The following is a 24,593-nucleotide window of genomic DNA, read 5'->3' on the forward strand; positions in this document are numbered from 1 at the left end:
AATGAAAGAAAGTAAATCAATCACTTCCAAATAAAACAGTGAGTACTCTTTTCCACCAAGCAACCTTAACATGGCCCTCATCATCCAATCTGTGTTGTTTCAATAATTCATCAAAGTATCTTTCTTCATGCTCTTCAACTTCCCGTAAACCAGTAACCAAATCAACCTCTTTTGGATCCCGCCATTTGGTACGACGCCAAAGTTTATAACCGATAAAGATTGCAATATCAATGAAAATGAAAAGATATGAAAATAAGAAAGTTTTAATATCCCAATTTCCAGGAACAAAAACTTGATAACTAGCAACGAAAATCATGGTAAATGCAGATAGCCCACCAAAGATGGCAGTATACGGTTGAAACCAAGAAACAAAAGGCAAAGTTGATCTATCAATTCCTTGAGCTTTCAAAGCACGGTAGAAAAATAAATAAACAACACATAAAATAAAGAAATTAATCAATTGACAGGAAGTGATGATATTAATTATCCAGCTTAAAACTTCCAGAGCACCGTCACCTAATTGAAGGAAAGAAAGAAAGGCCCAACATAAGGAGATGAGTACACAATAAATTGGAATACCGGTTTTAGTAGTAGCAGTTAAAAATTTAGGAGCAAAACCATCAAGGGCAAAACCATATAGAGTACGAGAAGAACAATAAGTGTATGAATTACCAGCAGAGAAAGCAGCAGTAACCAATAAGGCATTCATTATATGAGGTAATACTTTAATATTCAAATTTTGCATTGCAATAACATAAGGACTGCTACCAGCACCAGGCTTACTAGCACCCAAAGTTTCTAAAAGGGTTTTATCATTATAAGGAACCAAGATCCCCACACAAAGAGCACCACCAATGAAAAAAATTGATAATCTAATGAAGACTTGTAAATAAGCTGATCTTAAAGTTTTACGAACATCACCACCTACTTCAGCCGCAACCAATGAAATATATTCTGGACCAGCAAAAGTATAACAAGCTTGAATCACACATTGTAAAAAACCTTGGAAACGAGCCAAAGAGCCATGATGGGTCACCAAAGCATCAGCATAAGGAAACACTGAATTCATTGGGCCAGGATTATTCCAGTATCTGAAACCAAAAGCATCATGATGAGGATTACCACCAACCATAACAATGAAAGTGAATAAAATCAAGCCAATGGCTAAAATGACTTTCCCCAAACTTAACCAAAATTCAACTTCCCCATAAACCGATACTCCAAAGATATTAATGATGAAATAAAGGACAACTTGAATAGCTAAGGGAATAGCAGGACTAAAATCATCTCTCCAGAAATGTAAAACAGAATTCACCCCAACAACTTCAAAAGGGATTTGAGCACAGCATAAGAACCAAAAATTCCAAGCAGTCATAACTTCTAAAGCGGTATCGCAACATCTACCACCTAATCTAACAAAGGGAGAAGTTATTGGTAAATAAATTACATATTCAGCTACTGATACGGTAATACAAAGAATTGGAATTGACCAAAAAACAAAACCTAAAAATAAAGATAATGGACCATAAACCAAAGCTTTACTAATAGTGACAAAAAGCCCAGTACCAATAGTAGCACCAATACCAAGTAATTGTAAATGTCTACCTTTTAAAGCCCGATGTAGTTGGTTATCACCATTTATAGATGATGTGGGTAATGAATTCACCGACTTTGTATCGAAATCAGGATATTTATTCGACTTTTCCTTAGAAATATCATCAACCACTACTGGTTGCACTAACGAAGATGCCTGTTCTTTTGCTTGGGGTATTTCACTAGGTGCGGGTGACAATTTTTTTTCATCTTGACTCTGGGGTTTCGGTATATGGGGTACGAAATTATCGTGGAGAAACGTGGAAAGCTTCATGGCACTTGTAAACTAGGATAAAGAATCGGTAATGATGGAATATCTGACCGATGAGTGAAAATTTTCAAAAGTTGTTTCTTGGACTAATTTGAAATATTTTCTGCAAAGCAAAAAAAAAAAAAAAAAATAAAAAATCGCCTGGAAATTAGCTGGAACTCGCCTGGAACTCGCCTCAAAATTGTCTGGAAGCCTACCAAAAGCACCCGATAAACTGGCCTGATACCAGAAGATGCTGAACATACGTCTCGACATGCGATTGATCAGATCAACAGACTCCAACAAGTAACAGTGTTCCATTATACTACCTCACTGAGATACTTTGATTGGCTTATCAAATTAAAGTGGGGCGCGCAAGCTCCTTTTTACCGAGGAACCTCAAGGTACCTGGAGAAATGAATAATTGATGTACAACAAAACATTAAGGACATGATGAGATATGAGATGTGATGAGATGTGAGATGTGAGATATGAGATGTGAGATGTGAGATGTGAGATATGAGATGTGAGATGTGAGATGTGAGATGTGAGATGTGATGATGGAAATGATCCCCAAATAAACCTTTGTGTAGCTATTGTGAAAAGTATAATCAAGATATCCCAAGACACCTGTACCTGTCATTTTTTGTCATTTGCATTGACCTTTCATTTGTCTTCTTCTCGTCCATTCTTTATTCTCTTTCATTCTTTATTCTCTTTCATTCTTTATTCTCTGTCATTCTTCTCTTTCATCTTTCGTTTTGTAGTCATTTTCATTTTTAGTCATTTTCATTTTGTAGTCATTTTCATTTTTAGTCATTTTCATTTTGTAGTCATTTTCATTTTTAGTCATTTTCATTTTGTCTGTCATCATGCTATTATGTCATTCTGTTACCTATTATGTCATTCTATCACGCTTCTCCTCTCCATTCGAGTTTGTTCATCTTGACAGCCCGCTGCCGGACAACCGTTGCTTGGCCCCAATGGGGTATGCGTTATTGTTCAGCAGAAAATAGTCAATGTTCTTCGGTACTCGTGCATGGGTTTCTGCTGCTGTTCCCCTTCGGGCGCTTTACTCGCCGCTCTGGTGAGGTTCTGCCGGGATACTGCCGTTTTGGGCCACTTCCCTGAGCTGCTCCGATTTTCCGCAGGAGTTTCCGCAGGAACTTCAACACGAGCCCAGGATTTTTTTTTTTTTTTTTTTTTTTTTTGTTTTTCAATTCTAACGGTTTTACACGAGCATCGAAAACTTTAGACACAAGGTCTAAACAAAAGCTTATTGGGGATTTGTTTTTCGGTTTGTTTATTGGTTATTCGACAACACTCGGTTGCAAGAACAGCAAAGTGTCTGCATGAACAGATCGTGCTATAAAAAGAAGTTCCATCGTTAAAAACGAAATTGTGGAACTCAGTCAAAATATGCATTTTGTACTTGGTTGATAAGCTCGAATATGCATAAGACACCAATTTAAGTAAATAAAGAAAAAGAACACAATTGTTCATCTTTATTGTTGAGTATTTTCATTTGGATAACCTTCTCCTATTACGATTATGACAGAATCAGGATAAAACAAAGTACTTGAACATACTACCTTGATTATCTTGTCGATATGCGCCCCGAGGACAGTCTTACCCCAATGGGTTACCTTTTCGAGCCCAATGGTTCCATCAACCATATTCTAGCGGCTGAATGAATATCCGGATGCTCTCCGAGATTTTACCTACAAGCATTGATTTGTCATATCAACTTCGCTATAACTTGACGCTGTCTAGTGGTCTTTTGCGTTGTGATGTTTTCATCTTGGGCTTCTAAATCCGCCCGTAGGTTTCCTGGACATCGATCCCTGAATATCCGTGTCCTTCTTACCTTCTCTGTTTATTGGTCCCCGTATCGTCAATAAACCATTGACGATATCCAACACCAAAAAGAACCCCCTTTACTTCTTGTTCCTCCCCTCCTTGTTCCACCACCACGACCCCCATAAGCCTCTGCTCCTAAACGAGCCCGCACTGGCCAGCTCCATTCATCAAGTATCTGGCCTAACATTGTGTCTTTGTTATGGCATTTTTCAATCTCCTTTACAGTGCGCCTGGAATTTTACCTTTTTTTTTTCTGTTTTTTTTTTNTTTTTTTTTTTTTTTTTTTTTTTTTTTTTTTTTTTTTTTTTTTTTTTTTTTTTTTTTTCCTACTTTTATTCTAATTTTTTCTCTTTGGATATTCGGGTCTATTTTCATTGGTTTTTCTTTTGAATTTTTTTCTTTTTTCATCTTATTCAACCATCTCTGGTATTCTACATCTCCATACCAACCATACCTAGAGCTGACCATCGGACCAGTGGTGAACTTGATCGTACTTCACAACAAGTGACCCTCCCAACTTATTAATCCGCAGGCATTTTCTCTTAGCAATTGAAGTATAGTCTCTTTAAAGCTTGGAAACAGGCGGGAAATAAAGAGGAAAGTGGAAGTTAAAACATTTATACTTTAACAGGAGTTGTTTCTTTTCTTATTTGGGGTTTGTTTGTTTTAATCAAATAAATATACCTTTTTTTTTTGATTGTGGGAAAGTTTCAAAGATATAATACTATGCCGGGGACTGAAGAAATAAAATCATTTGCCCTATCGATGGCATCTGAGTTTGTTAAAAGAGAACAGGAAGATTTATTCACTGAACATGGTAGCTTTGTACAAAGAGTTTTGGCAGTTTCATCATCTTGTGCTTCGATTGTATTTTGCGTGGCAGCAATGTATATGTTTCTTGCCATAGATCCAAGAAGATTAGTTTTCAGACATCAACTAATCTTTTTTTTGATTTTTTATGATCTATTGAAAGCCTGTATTCTTCTTTTATATCCTTCAAGGGTTTTGACTCGATATACGGCTTACTATAATGATCGTTTTTGTCAAATTGTGGGTTTTTTCACAGTAACTGCTATTGAAGGGGCTGATATTGCTATTCTTTCTTTTGCAGTTCATACGTTCCTCTTGATTTTCAAACCGGGCCTTACGGTTAAAGTCCATAATTCAGATCGTACCGAAGGGGGGTTGTATCGTTACCGTTTTATGGTATACGGGCTTTCCTTCTTTATTCCAACAATTATGGCTAGTTTGGCATTCTGTTATGGTAAAGGCTATTATCCTTATGTTTGTTGGTGTTATCTTCCTCAAAGACCTTTATGGTCTCGTTTGGTTCTTTCTTGGATCCCAAGATATATCATTGTAATCATCATTTTTGCTGTTTATGGTGCTATCTATATCCATGTCATACGAGAATTTAAAACTCTAGGTGGGGTTTGGACCACCATTCATAAACTGAGACTTCATAATGGTCTTCATCCTAACGCTTCCCATGAAAAACCTTCCTTTTATTCGGCCCTTAAATATTTTTTGGCAACTGTTAAAGATCATATTTTCCCCCATTTCATTATTCCTGACGAAGAAGTTCATAAGACTAATAGTAATAATAATCTTGGCAATTCTGCTTCTAAAGATTCAAAATTAAAAGGAAATTCTAATAAAGAACCAAAGGCAAAAGGAAGCACTGGTAATATTCATATTGATACTGAAGATATAGTTTTTGATCCAGAAATTCAAGCCGCTAATCTTGAAAATTTTAGGAAAAGACAAAAAATTATTGAAAAACAAATGAAATCAATCTTTATTTATCCCTTTGCATATTGTTTCGTTTGGTTATTCCCCTTTATTCTACAATGTACTCAATTCAATTATGAACAACATCATAAACCAATTTACTGGTTAAATTGTATGGGTGCTTTCATGCAACCTTTTAATGGGTTCATTGATACTTTGGTCTTTTTCTATCGAGAACAACCTTGGGAATATACAATTATGAAAAATTTTGAAAAAGAACATCAAAGTAAAATGGATAATATAGTTATGAATACCTCTGGAGGTGGTGCTCCTTCAAATGATAATGAATCGGACGCTACTAGTGCAAGATTAACTAAAAATTCCATTAGTGCAAGTCTTGGAGTAGATATTAATCAATACCCTCGTTGGAGACATTATTTAAGTTGGCTCAGATTACCATTTTTGAAATTACCTACGGAAGATAATATTACTAAATTTCAAGTTAAATATCTTAATAATAAGATTGAAGAAATTAAAAATATTCAAAATGATCCGCATCGTAATTCAACAAAAATTACTAATCGTGATACGGCTATAAGTAAACATGATTTTTCAAATGTTTTAAGTGGTGATTTAACTGAAAAAGATTTTAGAACTACTTTTGAAGGGTTTTCCTTGAATTTTGGTAATGATAGAAGATCTTCTTTAAGCTCATTAACTCAAATTGGTGAAAAAAATCAAAAAAATCAACCAGTTAGTGGAGATGCAAGCAATTCAAGTAATGGTAGCACTGTTAATGGTGTTTCTTCATCTTCAAGTAGTTCGAAAGATGATCAACCAAATTTAATGTTTAATAATATTAATTATGGTAAACCTTCTGCTCCCCAACCAGCTTATAAAGCCAACAAGCCAAGACATATTTCAATCGCTGATCCTAATGAGCCGGTTATATTCGAGGGTAAGAGATATAAAGGTCAATCAAGCAATAATTCACCTCAGAGTAATAATGAAACATCTACAAGACCTCATTCCCAAGTCTTTGCCAATTCTGCCACTGCTAATGCCATCAACTTATTAAACTCGATCCAGCAACAGAGAAAATCTGGTGGTGGAACAAGTACTAATTATAATGAGCCTACATCACCCACTAGTCCAAACAACAACTCAGGATCAAATAATGATACCCCTAAAAGAACCACGTCCATGCGTCAACAATTTTCAGGTAATCGTAATGATCACAGAAACTCTTATGCTTCAAACGCTGACACCTCAGATGATGACGATATGGATTTCTTGGAATTCTTAAGAAAAGGTCCTTAATTTGTTTCCTTTCAAGTCAATGACTGTCCAGTCATAAAATTCGTTATATTTGCCTAATCCCATCAAAATATATCAGTTGAAATGAGTCAAAGATGGAAAAATTCAATTGCTGAATTTCTATTTAATAATTAATGTGCTTATGTCGGTTCTTTTATTACGCCTGGTTTTAATTTCTTTCTTACTTTTTCCTTTTTTTATATATATCTCCCATTCACCTTTTGGACTTTTCAAAAAATTTGACATTATTCTATCTACGCTATTTTATTTCTTTACTACTTTATTTTATTTATTTATTTTATCTTATTTGTGATACTTTCCTGGATTTTTTCATTCTTTCTTGACTCATTCAACTCAAAAACTTTGCATTTGCAATTGTTCCTTAGGATATAGCTACTCCGTGTATATTATTTAGTTTATTCTTTATAGCATGACTTTTTTGCAATCTCTATCTCAATAGAGTCTTCAGTATATTAATACCCATTCAAAAATATAAAAGTTATCTAAAACACCATCTTGTTGTTTTAATCATTCACACCGTCACTTAAACTAATCTCTTCACTCCACATAAGGTGATCTCCCAAGTTACTATTCCCTCCAGCTTATCGTTCGAGTTGCAAATGAAAAATTCTACTTACTTATATCAATATGTTTTGAAAAAATTCCGCAAGTTACATATTCTTAAGGCCCATGGCTTAGGCTGTTGGCCGACACATAATTGCAGCCAATTACACTTCGATCGTCTTGAAAATTATGCAACAGCCGTTTACTCGTACCTAATTCTGATAAATCGATGTCCGAGTTGCGCACAGGAAACAATGAAATCGGCAAAATGACTGTTACTCCATTCTTTTTTCTTTTTTCAACTTTTGTTGCCATATATTTATCAGCTAAAGATCAGTTAGAGGACATCTTATAATAGTAATAGATGCCTTAAACTTCTCGATAGTTGAAATAAGATTGAATTTTCAATCGCTTAGTTTGTTTTTTCCACTCTTTTTACCTATTTTTGGTCAGTTTATTTCGGCATTTGTATTATCATGTCATCTAGGAAAGCAACTGACGGTATTGAGGACTCTCCTATGCTAACGATCGCTAGTAATAACGATGAAATGGAGAAAAGTGACGCTGCTACATCCACTAGATTGAACAACCAGGACAGCTCTAATACTCTTATTGGGCCCGGTCAGACAAACACTGCTAATGCTGGTAATGATGATGGAATCCTCAAGACAAAGAAAACAGAGAAGTATTACGAGAGTAATGCTGGTGATGGTTCTAAAGCAACTGACCAATACGTTGAGGGGTTGGGATTAGTCTTCACGCTTTTCAGTTGTTTTGCAAGCTTGTTTATTGTGGCTCTAGACCAAACCATCATTTCAACAATCTTAACAAAAGTTGGTAATAAGTTCGATGCATTTTCACAAATAGGATGGCTCACTTCTGGGTTTCTTCTACCTATGGCCTGCTTGGCTCCTTCTTATGGGAAAATCTCGATTGCATTCGGTAGAAAGAATACCATTCTAGTGGGCATTGTGATTTTTGAGATTGGTTCATTAATTGCAGCATTAGCTCAAAATATGAATATGTTGATAGGTGGCCGGGTCATTCAAGGTGTTGGTGGAGGTGCTGTCCAAGCAATGGTAATTGTTATTCTTAGTGAGAGCGTTCCTATTTCTAAGAGAGCCTTGTCAATGACTTTATTAGGTGTGACTTTTTCAGTAGCTTCTGTCATTGGTCCCTTTATTGGTGGTGCGTTTAGTACCCATGTCACCTGGAGATGGTGTTTTTATATAAATTTACCGATTGGTGGTGTTTCTTTCATTTTCCTTCTCTTCGGATTTAATCCTCCCAGAGCTAAGGGTAACATTCTTGAAAAATTAAAGAAAATTGACTACATTGGAACTGTTCTTTTATCTGGCGGTTTGGTGTTACTCTTGCTAGGGATTACTTTTGGTGGTGTCGACTTTCCTTGGAAGTCGGCTGCCGTCATTTGTTGTTTCGTCATAGGTGGAATCCTTCTAATAATTTTCACCTATTATAACTTCTTTGTTTCCAAAATTCCTTTACTCATTAGAGAAGTTGTGATAGTTCCTCAAATATTTATGTGTTGCACTTGTGCTGCATTCAATTTTGCATTCTTCATGGCTGAATTAACATACTTGGCCGTTTATTTCCAAGTCATCTTCAATGCATCATCTTTCCAATCTGGTATTGATTTATTACCTTTAATTATATCCGTCACTCTTGCATCAATGTTTAATGGTATTTTTATGAGATACTCAAGGTTCGTTAAAATTCCAATTATGGTATCTACATCTTTAGGAATTATCGGTAACGGTTTGCTACTATTACTAGACCAACATTCTTCTTCAAAAGACAGAATAGGTTTATTGATTGTTGTTGGTGTGTCAATCGGTTTACAGTTTCAAAGTTCTGCTTTATCGGCCCAATTGAATGCACCTAATGATGTTGAGGGGTCTCTTATAATTACTACTGTATTCCTCAATTTCACAAAAGAAGCTGGTGCAGCAATCGGTATTGCATTGGCCCAATTAATGTTTACTTCAACTGGTAGCAATTACATAACATCCATGATTAAAGGACTTGACAAAAATTCTAAAGATTATAAAATTTTAAGTAAACTTAATGCTAAAACTTTGATACAAACACCCACTTTGATCAATAGCTTGCCGAGCTCTACTAGAGATTTGGTTATAGGTCAATTCATGAAGGCAGTTGAAAACGTGTTTTATTTATGTTTGGCTTTTTCCGTCATTTCTTTTATTGCCTCTATATTCACTACTAATAAAAGAATCCCTAAAGATGACGAAGTTTATCTTGGTAGTGATGAAGAGAAAGACGATCAAGATGAACAAAATGAAGTTTATACCGGTAATCGTGATGCAAATTGCCAACAATCAGCCGACCTTGAAGTTGGTATAAATAGAAAATGATCAACAAAATGATATAATGATACTTGTTAGGGCTTTTAATAGAATTTTTCTTCATCAATTACAACCTCTCTTTTTTATTTAATTGAAAATTAATTCGAATTATATACATACATAATGACTTTGAATAACTAAAAATACATACTAAAAATACAATTTTTAATGAATTGAAATTTGACCTGTAATGAAAAAGGATCATGCTATAGGAAAAGACTAGTTAGGGATTTTGTTATTCATTTCGGCTAAGTATAACTTGAGATGAGACATTAATCTTGAGACCGCTGATTCAGCGTTTCTAACTTCACTTTGGAATTCATTCCTCTTATTTGCCATTTGCTTTTCCAAATTAGTTATTAGTTCTTTTTTCTTATCTAATTCTTGTTCCCTTGTTTTCCTTTCTTCGACTAACTCTTCATAATCAGCTTTTAAACTGGCTAGAGTATTCTTGGATTTCGTATCTCTTTCAGATGCTTGATTCCTTAATTTTTTGATTTTTTCTTCCATATTATTCAATTGTCTTTTCACTTGTTGAACTTGTCTATTATAATCACTTGACTCAAGTTTTTGCTGTTCTAAAAATTCATTATAATTATTTAGTTTTTCAATAGCAGCTTCTGATTTTTGTAAATCATTTAAGATTTCTTCTAAGATTCTGAACAAGCTTTTCAACTCTTGCTCAATGACCTGAATTGATTCAATGGTGGCTGATTTATTTTTGAAAGTAGCTTCAAGGTTACTATAGTCTGTCTGATATTCATTTAATGTGTTCTTCAAATCATTAATGATTTTAGTAAGAACTTCTGGGTTAGTTGAAAGATAAGTTTTTAATTTTTCAAGCTCCTTTTTAGATTCCAAATTTAAATAATGATGGTCTTCTAATTTTTCAATTAATCTTTGTTTTTGTTCCTTATATTGAGAATGTTCAAGAGTTAAAATTTGTTGAGCTTTTTGAAGTTTCTTCAATTCATTTTCCAAACGAAAATTAAATGCATTGATTTGTTTCAAGGTACTTTTTTGATTAGAATCATCTGAAGTTAACCCGTCTTGTAAAATTACTTTTAAATCTTCAATTTCTTTAGTAAATCGATTATTATCATTTTCTAATTCTTCAATTTTTAGTAATTTTTTCTCGAACTCTTCTAAAGAACTTTCACACCCAATGGTGAACTCATCTCTAAATCTAGCATAGTTAACTATACTACTTAATATTCTTCTTGTTCTATTAAGGTCTGGTTTCATTAAATCCAGTAACGTGAAATCATATATTCCACACGTCCTCAAACAATTGGAGCAAGCTCTGAACAACACTAAAACATACAATGTACTCTCAGTATCATCAATTTCATTGGATTCTTCTTTATTTGCTTCAGCATCTCCTTCAACCATCGACGTATTAGAATTAGTAGTCATTCCTTTGGCTCGTTGAGATATTTGTTGGGCGGTTACCCCGAAGAACATGTCGAGCGACTGCTCGAAAAAGCTTCTAATGGATTGAGACGTTGGCTTAGTCACCAAATCATCAAATCCCGGTAAGTCAATGGCAACCAAACATTCTAGTAACTCTTTATTATCTAGTATCGGGAATTCATCTTTCTGTACTATCAAATGATTTCTACGTCCGGAGTAGGAGGAGCCAGATCCACCTGACCGGTAGATCGAACTAAGACGCGACATCTCTTGCTTCAACTTGCAACTGATTTGACTGACTGACTATTTTAAAAGAGAAGTAGTTTGTTTATATTTTGATTCATTTTTTTAAAATTCTCATTTTCCTGTATATACCGGATCTGTTTTGTGCACGTGATGAGACTACGATTTCCGGGGGCGGGTCTAAAGAGGATGTTTTATTCCTCACAAAATAAAAGTATAAGCGTACATTCATAATTTCTATTGGACTTTTTTTTGTTTGATTTTGTTTTCATACAGATGAATATATAATTAAATTCTTTCAGCAGACCAGATAGCACCTCTACAGATAATTTTGATGGCTTCGGTCAAAAGCATGTAGGGAACAGCTTTTTCTGCGTCATGTTCAATTGCAGTATCCAAATGTTCCAACTCTTCATCTCTAAAAGTACTGATGGTTTGTTTTAAAGAAGATAATTCAGGGGATGTTTCGATTTCACGAGATATTTGATCGGGGGATAATGGGATGCCGGTTTCTTTATCGTAGATTGGGATATTGAATTGATTCATTAGGACTCTTAATTGATCATTATAATGACCACCAATAACTGTTTCGACGGCCACAGTACAAGCCATTGCAGCTTCCTTACTGATAAGGCCAGTTGTTGCCCCGATACCAAAGGCACCTACTTTCCAAAGGGGGGTTAAGAGAGAAGGTCTTACTCTACGTTTTGTTTGAAGATCGTTGAAAGTATTATGATGATGGACTTCTTGATCCCACATATGCTGTAAGACTGGTCTTAAATGAGGATATTTAGTAGCCAAGACGGTGAATTGACCAAAATAGATATAGTTAGCACCCAATTCTCCAGCCTGGTCGACTCTTATAACTCTATCGAGGAAAGCTTTTTGAGCTTTTGATAATGCCCCGTATTCGACATCTTCACCGTAGTACTTTTTAATTGCTTGTTTTTTGGCTTTTGTTTCATTCGATTTAGGAGCTTTGGCGGTCTTGGCAGGTGCTATAGAAGTGCAGTGTAAGTTGAGACGACAAGTCGACGAAAGGCACCGACGAGAACCTCTACTAGCATTCAACATTCTTGTTGTGATAAAATGTAAGTGAAGAGATGTACTTATTGAAGATGTACTTGATGGTTTTTTTGCTATTGAGTTTTATATTTTTTTTTTTTTTTTTTTGCTTCTTTCTGCGAAATTTGATTAGTTGTGAGCTGATTTTGATACGACAGTTCACTGTAATTCAAGCTGTTTGAAAGTGCTGAATATTTTAAGTATGGCAATTGCCGTGTCAAATGGAACTTCCTGGGTATCTCTTGAGTTGGTGACTGGTTTGTTTTCGTTGGAAGGAATTAATAAATGGTTGAAGTATTTATTTGGAATATCTTTAATTATTAACCAATTAACCGGGAAAACACCTTTATAACGAGATGTTTCAGACCAGATATTACTGGACAGATTGAAGTCGACCAGGCCAATCATTTCACAAACCCCACAGAACTTACGTGATCCATTAACCAGAAAAAATAATAAGACCTTATCAGTAGAGGATGAACTTTTAAGTTCAATGAAGGCTTTATTCAATCTTTTATTTCCCAAATCTGTAGAGGACCAAATCCCGTTTTGGAACGATGCCTCGACGTCGTTGATGTTATACGATTTTATAACGAAGAACCTTGACTTGAGAGAAACATCGAAGAAATTCCCATTAGTATTCTTGAATGTATAAGTAGGTTTCTTAAGAGGGAAAGGCGACAAAGGTGAATTGAGTAATGGAGAGCTGACGCAGCTGGGTGTTTTTGAATTATCTTTAGACTGATTCACATATTGGCTCTGAGCAGGCTGAAGCAGATTAAGCTGGTTGTACTGTTCAACCTGCCCGATTGACAAGCTCTTATAGTTGGTAGACCAAATATTAGTGACTGGTTTCCAGTCAATTTCCTGGGTGAACACATCAATGGTGTTACTTGACCTTGGTGTTGAATACAAGTCATCTGCTTGCGAATATGAAGAGCTCGACGAGACAAGACTCGAGTCCTTGGACAAAGTCTTGAAAGAGTACATTGTGATAGCCCACATTACAAAGCTTACTGGAAACTACAAGGAAAAGAGCGTATTTATATAAGATTAGCCGCCATGAAAGTGCCACATTACCGCCCATGAAGTGATGTATTACATTTCGAAAACGATGTATCACATTTCGAAAACGATGTATCACATTTGGAAAACGATGTATCACATTTGGAAAACGACGTATCACATTTGGAAAACGATGTATCACATTTGATACTTTTTGCAGCCAGAAAACCTGCAAACGTGCGGTGCTAAACTGCAACTGTTTGAAAAAATGAAAAAGTTTACTACTGGAAAGTACTACTTCTAAGCTACACAAGAATGTACAAAGTGAAAGAAGTAGAGGAAGATTACGTGGCCAGGCAGAACAGCAGGGAGCTCTCGCGGTTGAAATTGAATAAGATCTTTGATATTAAGGTGAACATTTCCCAGGTTAACTTTGCCATCGTTAAGAAATGGATCTTTGTACAATTGAACCAAATACTACCAGATGACGATATTGTGATGGACTATCTATGTGAGATGCTCACGCAAGATGAGAATCCGGACATCAAGGTGATTCATTTGCAGATGAAAGAGTTTATGGGAGAGGATGACTCGAAGAAGTTTTGCAAAAAACTATGGTTGTTGTTAAACAGTGCTCAACAAGATCCTGACGGGATACCGAAAGAGATATTAGAGGAAACCAAAAGGAAGCTCGAGCCAAAGGAGGTGAAAGAACCAAAAGATTTCAAAGAACAAGAATCAAAAGAACAAGAATCAAGAGAACAAGAATCAAGAGAACAAGAATCAAGAGAACAAGAATCAAGAGAGCAAGAATCAAAAGAACAATCAAAAGAACCAAAGCAAGAATCAAAACATAATCCCAGGGAAAGAAGAACTAACTACAACAGAAGCCGTAGCCCCGACCGATTCAAAGACATGGAAACCAATAAGACACGGTCCCTGTACAAGTCTGACCGGTCCAAGTAGAAGTAATATAAGTAATAGAAGTAGTATAAATGTACGGATGGAGTGTGGTGGTGTACTGGTCTGTAGTGTGTGCAGCTCAAAAAAATAAGTCCACCAGCAAATTAACCCCACTCACAACACAGAAAAATGAACAACAGGGGAAATTAACAACTTCATTGCTTAACGGTGAAAGAATAAAAGGTATCAAGTAGGATACGTATAGAGTGGTTATTCAGAAGATAACTGATTGTTGAATTGTTTTTGTTCGAATTTGTTCGAATTTGTTTGGTTATTTGTTTAGTTATTTGGTTAATTGTTTGGTTATATAATAAATTTAGAGTTGTGAAGATATGTCAGATCAGGTAAATGATGGACACCATCATCATCACCACCACCATAATCATGAGGAACCTCGTCTCCACCAGCCCCAGCCACAGCAGCCGATCGATGCTAATGTGAATCCTGCTAATCGGATTGGGAAATATCAAGTTATTAAGACCTTAGGAGAAGGATCATTTGGTAAAGTTAAATTGGCACAACATTTAACTACTGGACAACGGGTTGCTTTAAAGATCATTAATCGTAAAACATTGGCCAAATCGGATATGCAAGGTCGAGTTGAGAGAGAAATTTCATATTTAAGATTATTGAGACACCCCCATATTATTAAATTATACGATGTTATTAAGTCTAAAGACGAAATTATTATGGTTATTGAATTTGCTGGGAAAGAATTATTTGATTACATTGTGCAAACAGGTAAAATGCCTGAAAATGAAGCTAGAAGATTTTTCCAACAAATTATTGCGGCTGTTGAATATTGTCATCGTCACAAGATTGTTCATCGTGATTTAAAACCAGAAAATTTATTATTAGATGATCAATTGAATGTTAAGATTGCTGATTTTGGTTTATCAAATATTATGACGGATGGGAATTTTTTGAAAACAAGTTGTGGATCGCCAAATTACGCCGCTCCGGAAGTTATTAGTGGTAAGTTATATGCTGGACCTGAAGTAGATGTTTGGTCACTGGGTGTTATATTATATGTTATGCTATGTGGACGTTTACCATTTGATGATGAATTTATACCAGCATTATTCAAGAAAATCAGTAATGGTGTTTATACCTTACCAAATTATTTATCGCAAGGAGCTAAGAATTTATTAACCAAAATGTTGGTTGTTAATCCATTAAATAGAATTACAATACATGAAATTATGGAAGACGAATGGTTTAAACAAGATATACAAGATTATTTATTACCACCCGATCTTTCCAAAACAAAATATAATAAAGTTGAAACTGATGAAAATGTTATTAATGCATTGAATATGACTATGGGATACGATCGTGATGAAATTATAAAAGTTATTGAAGATTGTAATAAACATCGTCACCCACAACAACAATCAAATGAAGTATTAGACGCTTATTTATTAATGAAGGAAAATCATTCATTAGTTGCTGATTTGAAAAAAAATAAAACCGAAAAAATGGATAATTTCTTATCTCAATCCCCACCACCACTGTGGAATACTTTAAACACCGGTGGGGCTACTTCAAATACAAGTGGATCAAGTCACAGATCACCAGGAGTCCAACAATCAGTAACTTACCAAACCTTGGCCACCGTACCCGATTTATCTACATTGCCAAATTCAACAATTGCTATTTTACCATCATCATTACCATCAATACATCGGGCATACATGATGGAAAATAATATAAATAACCAAAATAAAATTAGTCCAGTTTCACTGAAGAAACTGAAAACAAGATGGCATTTTGGTGTAAGATCAAGATCATATCCTTTGGATGTTATGGGAGAAATATATAGAGCTTTGAAAAATTTGGGAGCTGAATGGCTGAAACCAACAGAAGAAGAATTATGGACCATTAGAGTTCGTTGGAAATATGGTCCAACTATAGTAGAAGATGATCCAAATTGTGAAATCATCAGTCCAGATATGATGAAGATGCAAATACAATTATTTCAATTAGAACCAAATAATTACTTAGTTGATTTTAAATTCGATGGCTGGGAAAGCTCAATCAAACAACAAGAATTAAGATTACAAAAACAAGCTTCTTCAAATTCAATTCCAAAAGAGAAAAATAATCAAGATGTCGACGAAATGAGCTCCTTCTCAGCTTATCCTTTCTTACATTTGGCTACTAGATTAATCATGGAATTAGCAGTCAATAGTCAAAATAGTTAATTGTTTGTACCAATATATGTATCAATATTCCTGTTTAAGACCGGCACGATTGTTCACCATTTATCGTGTTCTCAATTCGTGATTGTACCACCCCTACCCATTTTCAAGATGGGTACACCACTGTATCGTAATGTCACCATCTCCGTATTGAACTGTCACCATCACTCTATCACTGTCACCATCTCCGTACCACGGTATCATTGTAACTACTCTGTATATCTAACTAAGTACTATCTAAGTAAGCACTGTCTAAGTAAGTACTGTATGAATTACGTCCGCTCCACTAACCGACCTGCTCCAGCATACCAACTGCTCCATTTATACACCAACACCTACACTTATACACCAACTGCTACTTCTACGCCCACTGGGTCCCAGTAGACCCCTTACCTGCCAAAGATGGTGCTCGTTTCCTCAGATTCGTGGTGTTCACTAAGTAATTAATTTAACTGTTTTAGTCAATTTTGTAAACACTTCACTAACAAATTTTGTACCTTTTTCTTCCAAAACTTCAACTTTTCAACTCTACGTCTTCAACTCGAGCTACCCATCATCTTCTTTTCATCTTCAGCTGCTGCTTTTCTATGATATAGTCATCAGATTGCAAATATTACTAGCAAATTGATTGCGCAATCATCTCATTGAGCCTTTTTTCTACTTACACTACTTAGGGTTAATTAATACTCGTCAAATAAAATTAACTGTTCTTTTTAAAATCTTTAAATTCCAAGATGAAAACCATAGATTTATTGGAATCCAATCGTCTTGGAAGCAAGTTGCCCACTGAAGACTCGATCAAGTTGAATGAAGTCACCAAGATCGTTTTCAAGCTGAAAAAAACCATTGTTTTAACTGGAGCTGGAATCTCTTGTAATGCCGGTATACCTGATTTCAGGTCATCTGATGGGTTATATAACTTGGTTAAATCCAAATACCCTAAGAACTGTGTTAAGGGACAAGACTTGTTTGATATTTCATTATTTAGAAATGAGTTAACCTTGAGTTTATTTTGTACTTTTATGGAAGGCCTTTATTCATCATCCTTAAAAGCCAAACCAACGGAAACTCATAAATTTATCAAAATATTAAAAGAAAAAAATAAATTATTACGTTGTTATACCCAGAATATTGATTGTTTAGAAAAAGTAATCAATTTAAACTGTGGGATTGATTTGAATAACTTTAACGATGGTAATAACTCAAATTTTAATAAAATTTGGAAAAATTTAGATGTTGTTCAATTACATGGTAATTTACAAAAATTATCTTGTACTCAATGTTTCAAGACTTTTAATTGGTCTCCAGATAATCAGGCCCAATTAAGTAAAGGTCTTAATCCAGAATGTGAAAACTGTTATTTAAAATATCAAGAACGTTTATACAGTGGGAAAAGATTAACCGGTAACATTGGAATGTTAAGACCAGATATTGTGTTATATGGTGAAAATCATCCTCAATCAGAAATTATATCAAAGGGACTTAGTCTTGATATGTCTTTAAAATCAGATTTATTGATTATAATGGGTACTTCTTTAAAAGTTGATGGTATTAAAAAATTAGTAAGAAATTTATCTAAAACCATTCACGATAAAGGTGGATTGGTTATTTTCATTAATAAAACCCCCATTTCAAAATCATGGTCTAATTTAATCGATTACGAAATTTTAAGTGATTGTGATGACTTTATAAAAGTTTTAAAACACGAAATCCCAGATTTGTTCTTAACTCAAGAACAACTCGATTCCAAAAAATTATCAAATAATAAAGAAAAGACCAAAGTTAAAGCTGAAAAGACAAAAGTTAAATCTGAAAAAATTGAAAAAGTTAAAACTGAAAAAGTTAAAACTGAAAAAGTTAAAACTGAAAAACCAAAAGTTAAAAAGGAAGAATCCCTTCTTACTCCTCCTTCTACACCTAAAAAGACCAAAATTAAACGTGAACCCAAAAAATTCAAAAGAGCAGAATCAAATTCAAAAAAAATTAATAAAGCTACTAACTCATTCAAATTACCTTCTCCTCAATCGAGTTTTAACGAAGATGATGAGCCGGACTTGGACGAATTGAAAATGACTTCAAACAGATCCCGTGCTTTAAGAGCATTCACCAGATCTCAAATGAATCAAGAACGGTCAATCAAAGTTAAAAGAGAATTAGAGGATGTTGATATTAATACCAAAAGAATTAAATTATAGTTGATTCTTTCTTAACGACCTAATGACTTCTTGTTTGTATTAGTAGATTAATATATTCATTACATAGCCGTGCTTGTTGTGTAGTTGTACTAGTAGTTGTAGTTGTACTAGTAATTGGACTAGTAATTGTACTAGTAGTTGCACTATTTAAGCTTTTGGGTGCGGATTAACGAAAGCATATGAAAGTACAGCAAAAATTAAAAGACCAAATTGAATTGAGTTCAGCAAAACTATATACTAATTAAGATAGACCCATTGCTGCTACTGATCATGGATCAAGTGTCTAGCTTTCTCGAGAACATTCTAGCTTCAGAAACAACTGAACAAGAGTTGGAGGATGTTATTAACGAAGAGATTGATGTTGTACCTAATAACGACTCCAAAAAGAGGATGTCCATAGCATCGAATCAATCAACTAATTCAAATAAGTATAATAATGAAGTGATTAATATTAAGTCAATTGATCATTCCAATCCTAAAAATTTGAAAGACATATCGTCATTCTGGTATCTTAACTCCAATGATGAGCCCAAGAATTCAGTAATGACCGATAAATTGATGGAGAAGGTTATATCTATGATAATACCGCTTACTACTGAAAAGGATAAGGTTATTGATGATCGAATAATAATGCAGCAACAGAGACCCCCGTTGTCGATTAATATAATGTCGAGAAACTCAATTCAGTTGAATCAAAGACTCTCGGCCATTTTCCAATTCATTGATAATGTTATAAAGTTTATAAGTTGGTATAATCCATATTTCACCATTGGGATTCTATTGATAATAACTCATTTGATTTTGAAGCCTTATTTATTAATAACTTTACCGATTTTTTTAGTTATGAATAATATTTTAATACCTAATTATTTGAATTTATATCCTCCTGATAAGTCAATGATTGATAGTTCTTTCCATCAGTCTAATCCTCGTCCCTATGAAGGTGGCTTCCCCTTGAACAAGTATAAAATTCCCAAACCAATACCTGAATTTTCAAGAGAGTTTGTCCTTAACTTAACTGATTTACAAAATCATATGATTCTTTATATTAAGACTTACGATTTTATAATTTGGTTATTCACCGACTACTTGTTTTTCAAAGATGAAAATATTACTTGTTTGATTTATTTGTCTTTGATTTTTTTGTCACTTTATTCAATTTTCATCTTACCAAGTATATTACCAGTGATAATTCAATATTTACCAATAAAGTTCTTGTTGATAGTTAATCTATGGGCATTTGTTGGTATATGTCATCCTTATTTCCATGATTTCATCCTTGATTTCATATACGATGAAAACACTAGAATGAAAACTCTGGAAATTGTTTGTAAATTTGAAAATTTTGGATTAAAATTCATTAGTGACTATGACCAATTAGAAGAAACAAGATGGGTTGAAATATTTGAATTACAAAAATTGAATTCAATTACTAAAATATGGGAAAAAGTTGGTTTTGTTAATGATTTTTATACAATCAATAATCCAATAAGAAAATTAAACAAAAATTTATTTGAAGAATACTTACAAGAAAATAATGATTTGAAACTTTCACAGGAGAATGAAAGTGAAGAAGAAGATGCTCAAGATGCAATGTTGATTAAAATAAAACAACAGAATCAATTGAAAGATATAAAAGCACCAATTGATTGGGAATTTGATGAAAACTTACCATGGCAATTAGATTTAAATGTTAATGATTGGGTTGAAGAGAAATTAATACAAGATATAGTTAATATCGATGACGATGAAAAATGGGTTTATGATTTCATGAATATCGATCCAAATGATCGATCAAACCAATTATTTAGAAGAAGAAGATGGATTAGAAATTGTAAAAGAAAGTCTTTTAAAAACATAGATCCAACTTATCAAACGGTTAATGAAGTTAATGAAAATAGACAATCAATCTATTCCACTGAACGTTTAAGTAAATCTTTTTCAAGCTTTTTAATGTAATCTTGGGTATATTATTTTCATTTGTAAGAGTATTGTAAGTCATTACGTTCATTTCATAAACTCCATTAGATCTAATGAAGTCTTTTTCGTTTCTTGTTTCTTCTTAGCTGCCAATAAACTCGATAAATCATTGGTTTTACGTTTACGGGATTGCTTTTTATTACTAACATCGCTGCTACTTGAATTAATCGGTTTAATCGATTGGGTCACTAGCGAATCATGTTCCTTGGTGTGATTACATTCGAGACACCGTATAACTAAACGTCGACTAGCATTCTTCTTCTTCTTCTTCGTCTTCAGTTTCCGATAACTAATTCTAGATGAACTAGTGATTCCCGGTATACTTATGACACCACATCCATTGCAAAAAGCATCATCAATCACCTCCGGTAAATTGATCTGTTGATGATTAGCAACGTCTGCAAACTCAACCGCATACTTCTTAGACATCGGCCCTGTGGTCAACACATGGCTCAAGTTGTATAAATGGATTACCGACTCACTCATCACTAAGATAACCTGATACCCTGATAGTCTGATCTCTCACTTCTAATCAACCATAAACCGTAAAATAACCCGTGAAACAATAACAAGCTTAAGCCGAACCTCGAACGCAAACCTACCAGCAAATCACCGTGTCCTTCAAGTAATCAATCAGATGTTCTTACCCTGTCCAAGCTCGTGGTGGAGTGGAATGACTCGTTGGGGTTGTCTCAGGCCCTCAGCTCATCTTCTCACCGAGATTCGGTTGCAAGTTTTGCCAGCCAATGAAATCCGCACTAAAGCTCATTACCAATTTTTAAGACACCGAGAAGCGGATTCTGAAGGCTAGCCAATAAACTGGATGGTGAAGCTGATTACTTACAAGTTTTAACAACCAACCAAATTGTTTAAGATAAGTTTAGGTCCGACCATCTGAACGCACATACCCTACCGTTATCCGTGAAGGTATTGATGCTTGGGTCTTAAATACAAATCGATTTCCGTTTTGCTGATATCTGTTATTGCTGCTACTGCTGTTACTACTGTTACTACTGCTGTTACCACTGCTGTTACCACTGCTGTTACTACTGCTGTTACTGCTAATACTGCTACTGCTAATACTACTATCTACTTTTACTCCATGGTTGCCATAATAATAATGTCCCTTCAACAGAAGAAACGTCTAAGACTCATTACTCCGGCCCGTCCCATAAAAGGTAAGGTTTTGAAGTCTTGCATAAGATGCAGACAACATAAGACTAAATGTGATGCCTCCAGCACCAATCCTTTTCCCTGTACCCAGTGTTATAAGAAGAATACCGATTGCACTTTAGATATTATCACCTCTACTCCTAAAAGATCATACGATGTTTTAGAAAAATTAACAAATGAAGTTCATGAATTAAGAGATGTTTTGGATCGTATAATAGAAAGGAAAAATCAAACAATCAAATTGTTGGTTGATAGTGGGAAGCAAATCCAAAAGATCAATTCGGTTCCTAATACTCCATCAGTTTCCGAAATTCAATCTTGTTTAAACTCACCCACCAATTCACCAATACAGAAAAGTATTGATATTGATCCAATACCAACCAATATCATCAATGATTCCTTTACTATAAACTCCAATAAACAAATGAGACCAATATCAATAAGCTTCAAACAATGTGAAGATTATTTTAAAAATTATTACTTGAATTATAATAAATTCTTACCGATATTACCAAATTCATTATTTGAAAATTTGAACTTACGTCAAATATATAGAGAAAACGATTTATTGTTTTGGTCCATTATTATAACTTCGAAATTATCGGGGTCAAATACAAATGAATACTTCGACTTGGCAAATCATATAAAGAATTTGGTCGTATACAAATGTTGGTTAAATACTCCAAGAGATGTTTATACTTTGGCATCTTTGTTGATCTTAACGACCTGGCCTTTACCAATGATCAAGCTGGAAAAACTTCAAGATAATTTATCAATTAAATACTTATCTTTAATGAAAAATTTATCATTACAATTGGGTTTACATAAATTAGAATTCATCAATGAATTTAGTCATAAAACTAATATGAATATTTCAAGTGAATCTGATTTGAATAATTTAATAAGAGAACGTATTTATAAATTTATAAATATCAATTCTAATTATTGGTTGGTTTATCTTGGATTATCAAATTCAAATTACAATGGGTTCCAACAGGATTATATCATAAATAAATCTGCCAATATCGATTTATTCAATAATTCAAAGTTCAACCATCAAGATAATTTCATCAATTCTTTATTGAAAATCTCTCTAATTCAATCAAAATTAAATGAGAATATGAATGATTTAATCAATCAACCAAATAATGTTTCGAAATTAATTAATATCAATATGTTTGAAATAATATTGAATGATTTCCAACAAAATGATAAATTAATCGATGATAATTTGATAAGATTATCAATTGAATTCACCAAGTTACAATTATTCACCTATGCTTTTTCGAACGTTGATTTAAATATTCACGATTATAAAATAATCATTTATAAAGCGATTCAATCATGCAATCTGATTTTGCAACTTTGGAATTTAGAATTCACCAACATTACTAACTTTAACCAACTTCCAATTCATTATAAATTCATTATCGAAACGGTTTTGTTGGTTTTGTTAAGGATCTTTTCAAGCCCTTTGTTAAACTCGGTTGATGATTATAAATTTGTTCAAAATCTTTTCAATAAAAGTTTTGGAATTTTGACTAAAAATTCTAACCGTAACTGGTTATTGTTGAATAGTAAATTGATCAAAATTATATCAAAATTTAATAAATTGAATAATATATCAATTTTAAACTCAAACAAAGATACTTTTTTTTTGGTTAATAAAATGAAAGATTATTTGGTTTCAAGCTTGCATTATGAATTAATTTATTTGATTTATGACAATGAATTTAATAATAAGAATAATGACTCTTCTTCGGGAAATTCTAATATCAATGATATTAATTGGGAAATTTACGGTTTAAATACGGATACTAATCAGGATGTGATCAATTATATTTATGAATCACATTCAATCTTCACTTCTATCTTATAGACTTTGGCATTTACATAATCTTTTCATTATACTTCTTTTAATATATTTTATTTATAAACAAAAACTACTCACGATCAATCCAAGTGCTGTTCAACTTTCTAGTCATGACCATTGGTTTGGTTATCAAATACCCAATAAGTAACACTAAGATAGTTAAGCTTAGTTTAACTTTATCAAAAGTACTGCTAAGTAAATCATATGACAACGAAGGTTGGATTAAAGTGCAGAAATCGTTATATTTATTGATAAAGCAAACAACTGACGTAGATTCTAATTCAGTTGGTTTAACTAATATCTCATTTTCGTGATCTAATTTTAATTCAAGCTTATGATTCAATACTTGATAAGTATTCTTATAAATTATCGGATCGTATGGCATAATTCTAAATTCATCTTGTAAATCTTCTGGCTTAATTGGTTTATCGTCAATTCTTCTACTATTCAATATAAATTTTGGAATCTCTAATAAGTTTCCAGTCTCAGTCAATGCAATTATTGATTTTAATGTTATACCAAACTTGGTTTGACTTGGTTTGATTGAAATAATACGTTCTGGGAAAATAAATGACTTTTTGCTTATTTGATTGATGGTAGAATTGTATTCATTGTTTAGAACGGACGCTTGTTTATCACCAATGGCGTTTTCAAAAGTATCGAATAAGTCGATAACGATAATCCTTTGCTCTAACTTGGGTGATTTGATAAAATAAGTATAAATGATCCAATTATCATCCTCGACTAAGTTTATGGAATTCACATCCACGATTTCATTATCGT

The 24,593-nt window shown here is 33.7% G+C and overlaps 12 protein-coding genes across 12 annotated transcripts; 8 read left to right on the top strand and 4 right to left on the bottom strand.

The window, feature by feature from the left end:
- Positions 1-16: 16 nt before the first annotated feature.
- HYPBUDRAFT_110086 (uncharacterized protein) lies at positions 17-1,867 on the bottom strand (the record flags this gene model as incomplete). Its single annotated transcript, XM_020218742.1, has 2 exons — positions 17-1,755; positions 1,810-1,867. 2 exons carry the CDS (start codon positions 1,865-1,867, stop codon positions 17-19), a joined length of 1,797 nt encoding a protein of 598 aa, XP_020076130.1.
- A 747-nt stretch (positions 1,868-2,614) lies between these two features.
- On the top strand, positions 2,615-3,034 carry HYPBUDRAFT_207495 (uncharacterized protein). Its single transcript, XM_020223052.1, has one exon. It carries the CDS (start codon positions 2,744-2,746, stop codon positions 2,972-2,974), a length of 231 nt encoding a protein of 76 aa, XP_020076131.1. The 5' UTR covers positions 2,615-2,743; the 3' UTR covers positions 2,975-3,034.
- A 1,434-nt stretch (positions 3,035-4,468) lies between these two features.
- Positions 4,469-6,754, top strand: GPR1 (Gpr1p; the record flags this gene model as incomplete). The annotated part of the gene is made up of 2 exons (XM_020218720.1): positions 4,469-6,187; positions 6,569-6,754. 2 exons carry the CDS (start codon positions 4,469-4,471, stop codon positions 6,752-6,754), a joined length of 1,905 nt encoding a protein of 634 aa, XP_020076132.1.
- Positions 6,755-7,659: 905 nt separating this feature from the next.
- Positions 7,660-9,827, top strand: SGE1 (Sge1p). The gene has a single exon (XM_020221321.1). The coding sequence runs from the start codon at positions 7,792-7,794 to the stop codon at positions 9,706-9,708; it is 1,917 nt and encodes a 638-aa protein (XP_020076133.1). The 5' UTR covers positions 7,660-7,791; the 3' UTR covers positions 9,709-9,827.
- Positions 9,828-11,643: 1,816 nt separating this feature from the next.
- HYPBUDRAFT_157174 (putative monooxygenase) lies at positions 11,644-12,429 on the bottom strand (the record flags this gene model as incomplete). The annotated part of the gene is made up of 2 exons (XM_020222271.1): positions 11,644-12,308; positions 12,411-12,429. The coding sequence occupies 2 exons, from the start codon at positions 12,427-12,429 to the stop codon at positions 11,644-11,646; spliced, it is 684 nt and encodes a 227-aa protein (XP_020076134.1).
- Positions 12,430-12,597: 168 nt separating this feature from the next.
- Positions 12,598-13,071, bottom strand: HYPBUDRAFT_99933 (mRNA-binding phosphate metabolism regulator; the record flags this gene model as incomplete). Its single annotated transcript, XM_020224048.1, has 1 exon — positions 12,598-13,071. A coding segment is annotated over one exon (474 nt), but the record flags the coding sequence as incomplete, so codon positions are not given.
- Positions 13,072-13,743: 672 nt separating this feature from the next.
- HYPBUDRAFT_85844 (uncharacterized protein) lies at positions 13,744-14,121 on the top strand (the record flags this gene model as incomplete). The annotated part of the gene is made up of 1 exon (XM_020223763.1): positions 13,744-14,121. A coding segment is annotated over one exon (378 nt), but the record flags the coding sequence as incomplete, so codon positions are not given.
- Positions 14,122-14,720: 599 nt separating this feature from the next.
- SNF1 (AMP-activated serine/threonine-protein kinase catalytic subunit) lies at positions 14,721-16,592 on the top strand (the record flags this gene model as incomplete). The annotated part of the gene is made up of 1 exon (XM_020220158.1): positions 14,721-16,592. One exon carries the CDS (start codon positions 14,721-14,723, stop codon positions 16,590-16,592), a length of 1,872 nt encoding a protein of 623 aa, XP_020076137.1.
- Positions 16,593-17,219: 627 nt separating this feature from the next.
- On the top strand, positions 17,220-18,842 carry HST3 (NAD-dependent histone deacetylase). Its single transcript, XM_020222546.1, has 2 exons — positions 17,220-18,370; positions 18,476-18,842. Exons 1-2 carry the CDS (start codon positions 17,324-17,326, stop codon positions 18,782-18,784), a joined length of 1,356 nt encoding a protein of 451 aa, XP_020076138.1. The 5' UTR covers positions 17,220-17,323; the 3' UTR covers positions 18,785-18,842.
- Positions 18,843-19,054: 212 nt separating this feature from the next.
- Positions 19,055-20,743, top strand: HYPBUDRAFT_157177 (uncharacterized protein; the record flags this gene model as incomplete). The annotated part of the gene is made up of 2 exons (XM_020222272.1): positions 19,055-20,628; positions 20,686-20,743. 2 exons carry the CDS (start codon positions 19,055-19,057, stop codon positions 20,741-20,743), a joined length of 1,632 nt encoding a protein of 543 aa, XP_020076139.1.
- SNM1 (Snm1p) lies at positions 20,670-21,467 on the bottom strand (the record flags this gene model as incomplete). The annotated part of the gene is made up of 1 exon (XM_020221322.1): positions 20,670-21,467. A coding segment is annotated over exon 1 (397 nt), but the record flags the coding sequence as incomplete, so codon positions are not given.
- A 240-nt stretch (positions 21,468-21,707) lies between these two features.
- SEF2 (Sef2p) lies at positions 21,708-24,124 on the top strand (the record flags this gene model as incomplete). Its single annotated transcript, XM_020222547.1, has 2 exons — positions 21,708-23,739; positions 23,901-24,124. The coding sequence occupies exons 1-2, from the start codon at positions 21,867-21,869 to the stop codon at positions 24,122-24,124; spliced, it is 2,097 nt and encodes a 698-aa protein (XP_020076141.1). The 5' UTR covers positions 21,708-21,866.
- Between the last annotated feature and the right edge of the window lie 469 nt (positions 24,125-24,593).

Source organism: Hyphopichia burtonii (genome assembly GCF_001661395.1).
Source record: "Hyphopichia burtonii NRRL Y-1933 unplaced genomic scaffold HYPBUscaffold_4, whole genome shotgun sequence".
In the NCBI taxonomy this organism is placed as follows: domain Eukaryota; kingdom Fungi; phylum Ascomycota; class Pichiomycetes; order Serinales; family Debaryomycetaceae; genus Hyphopichia; species Hyphopichia burtonii.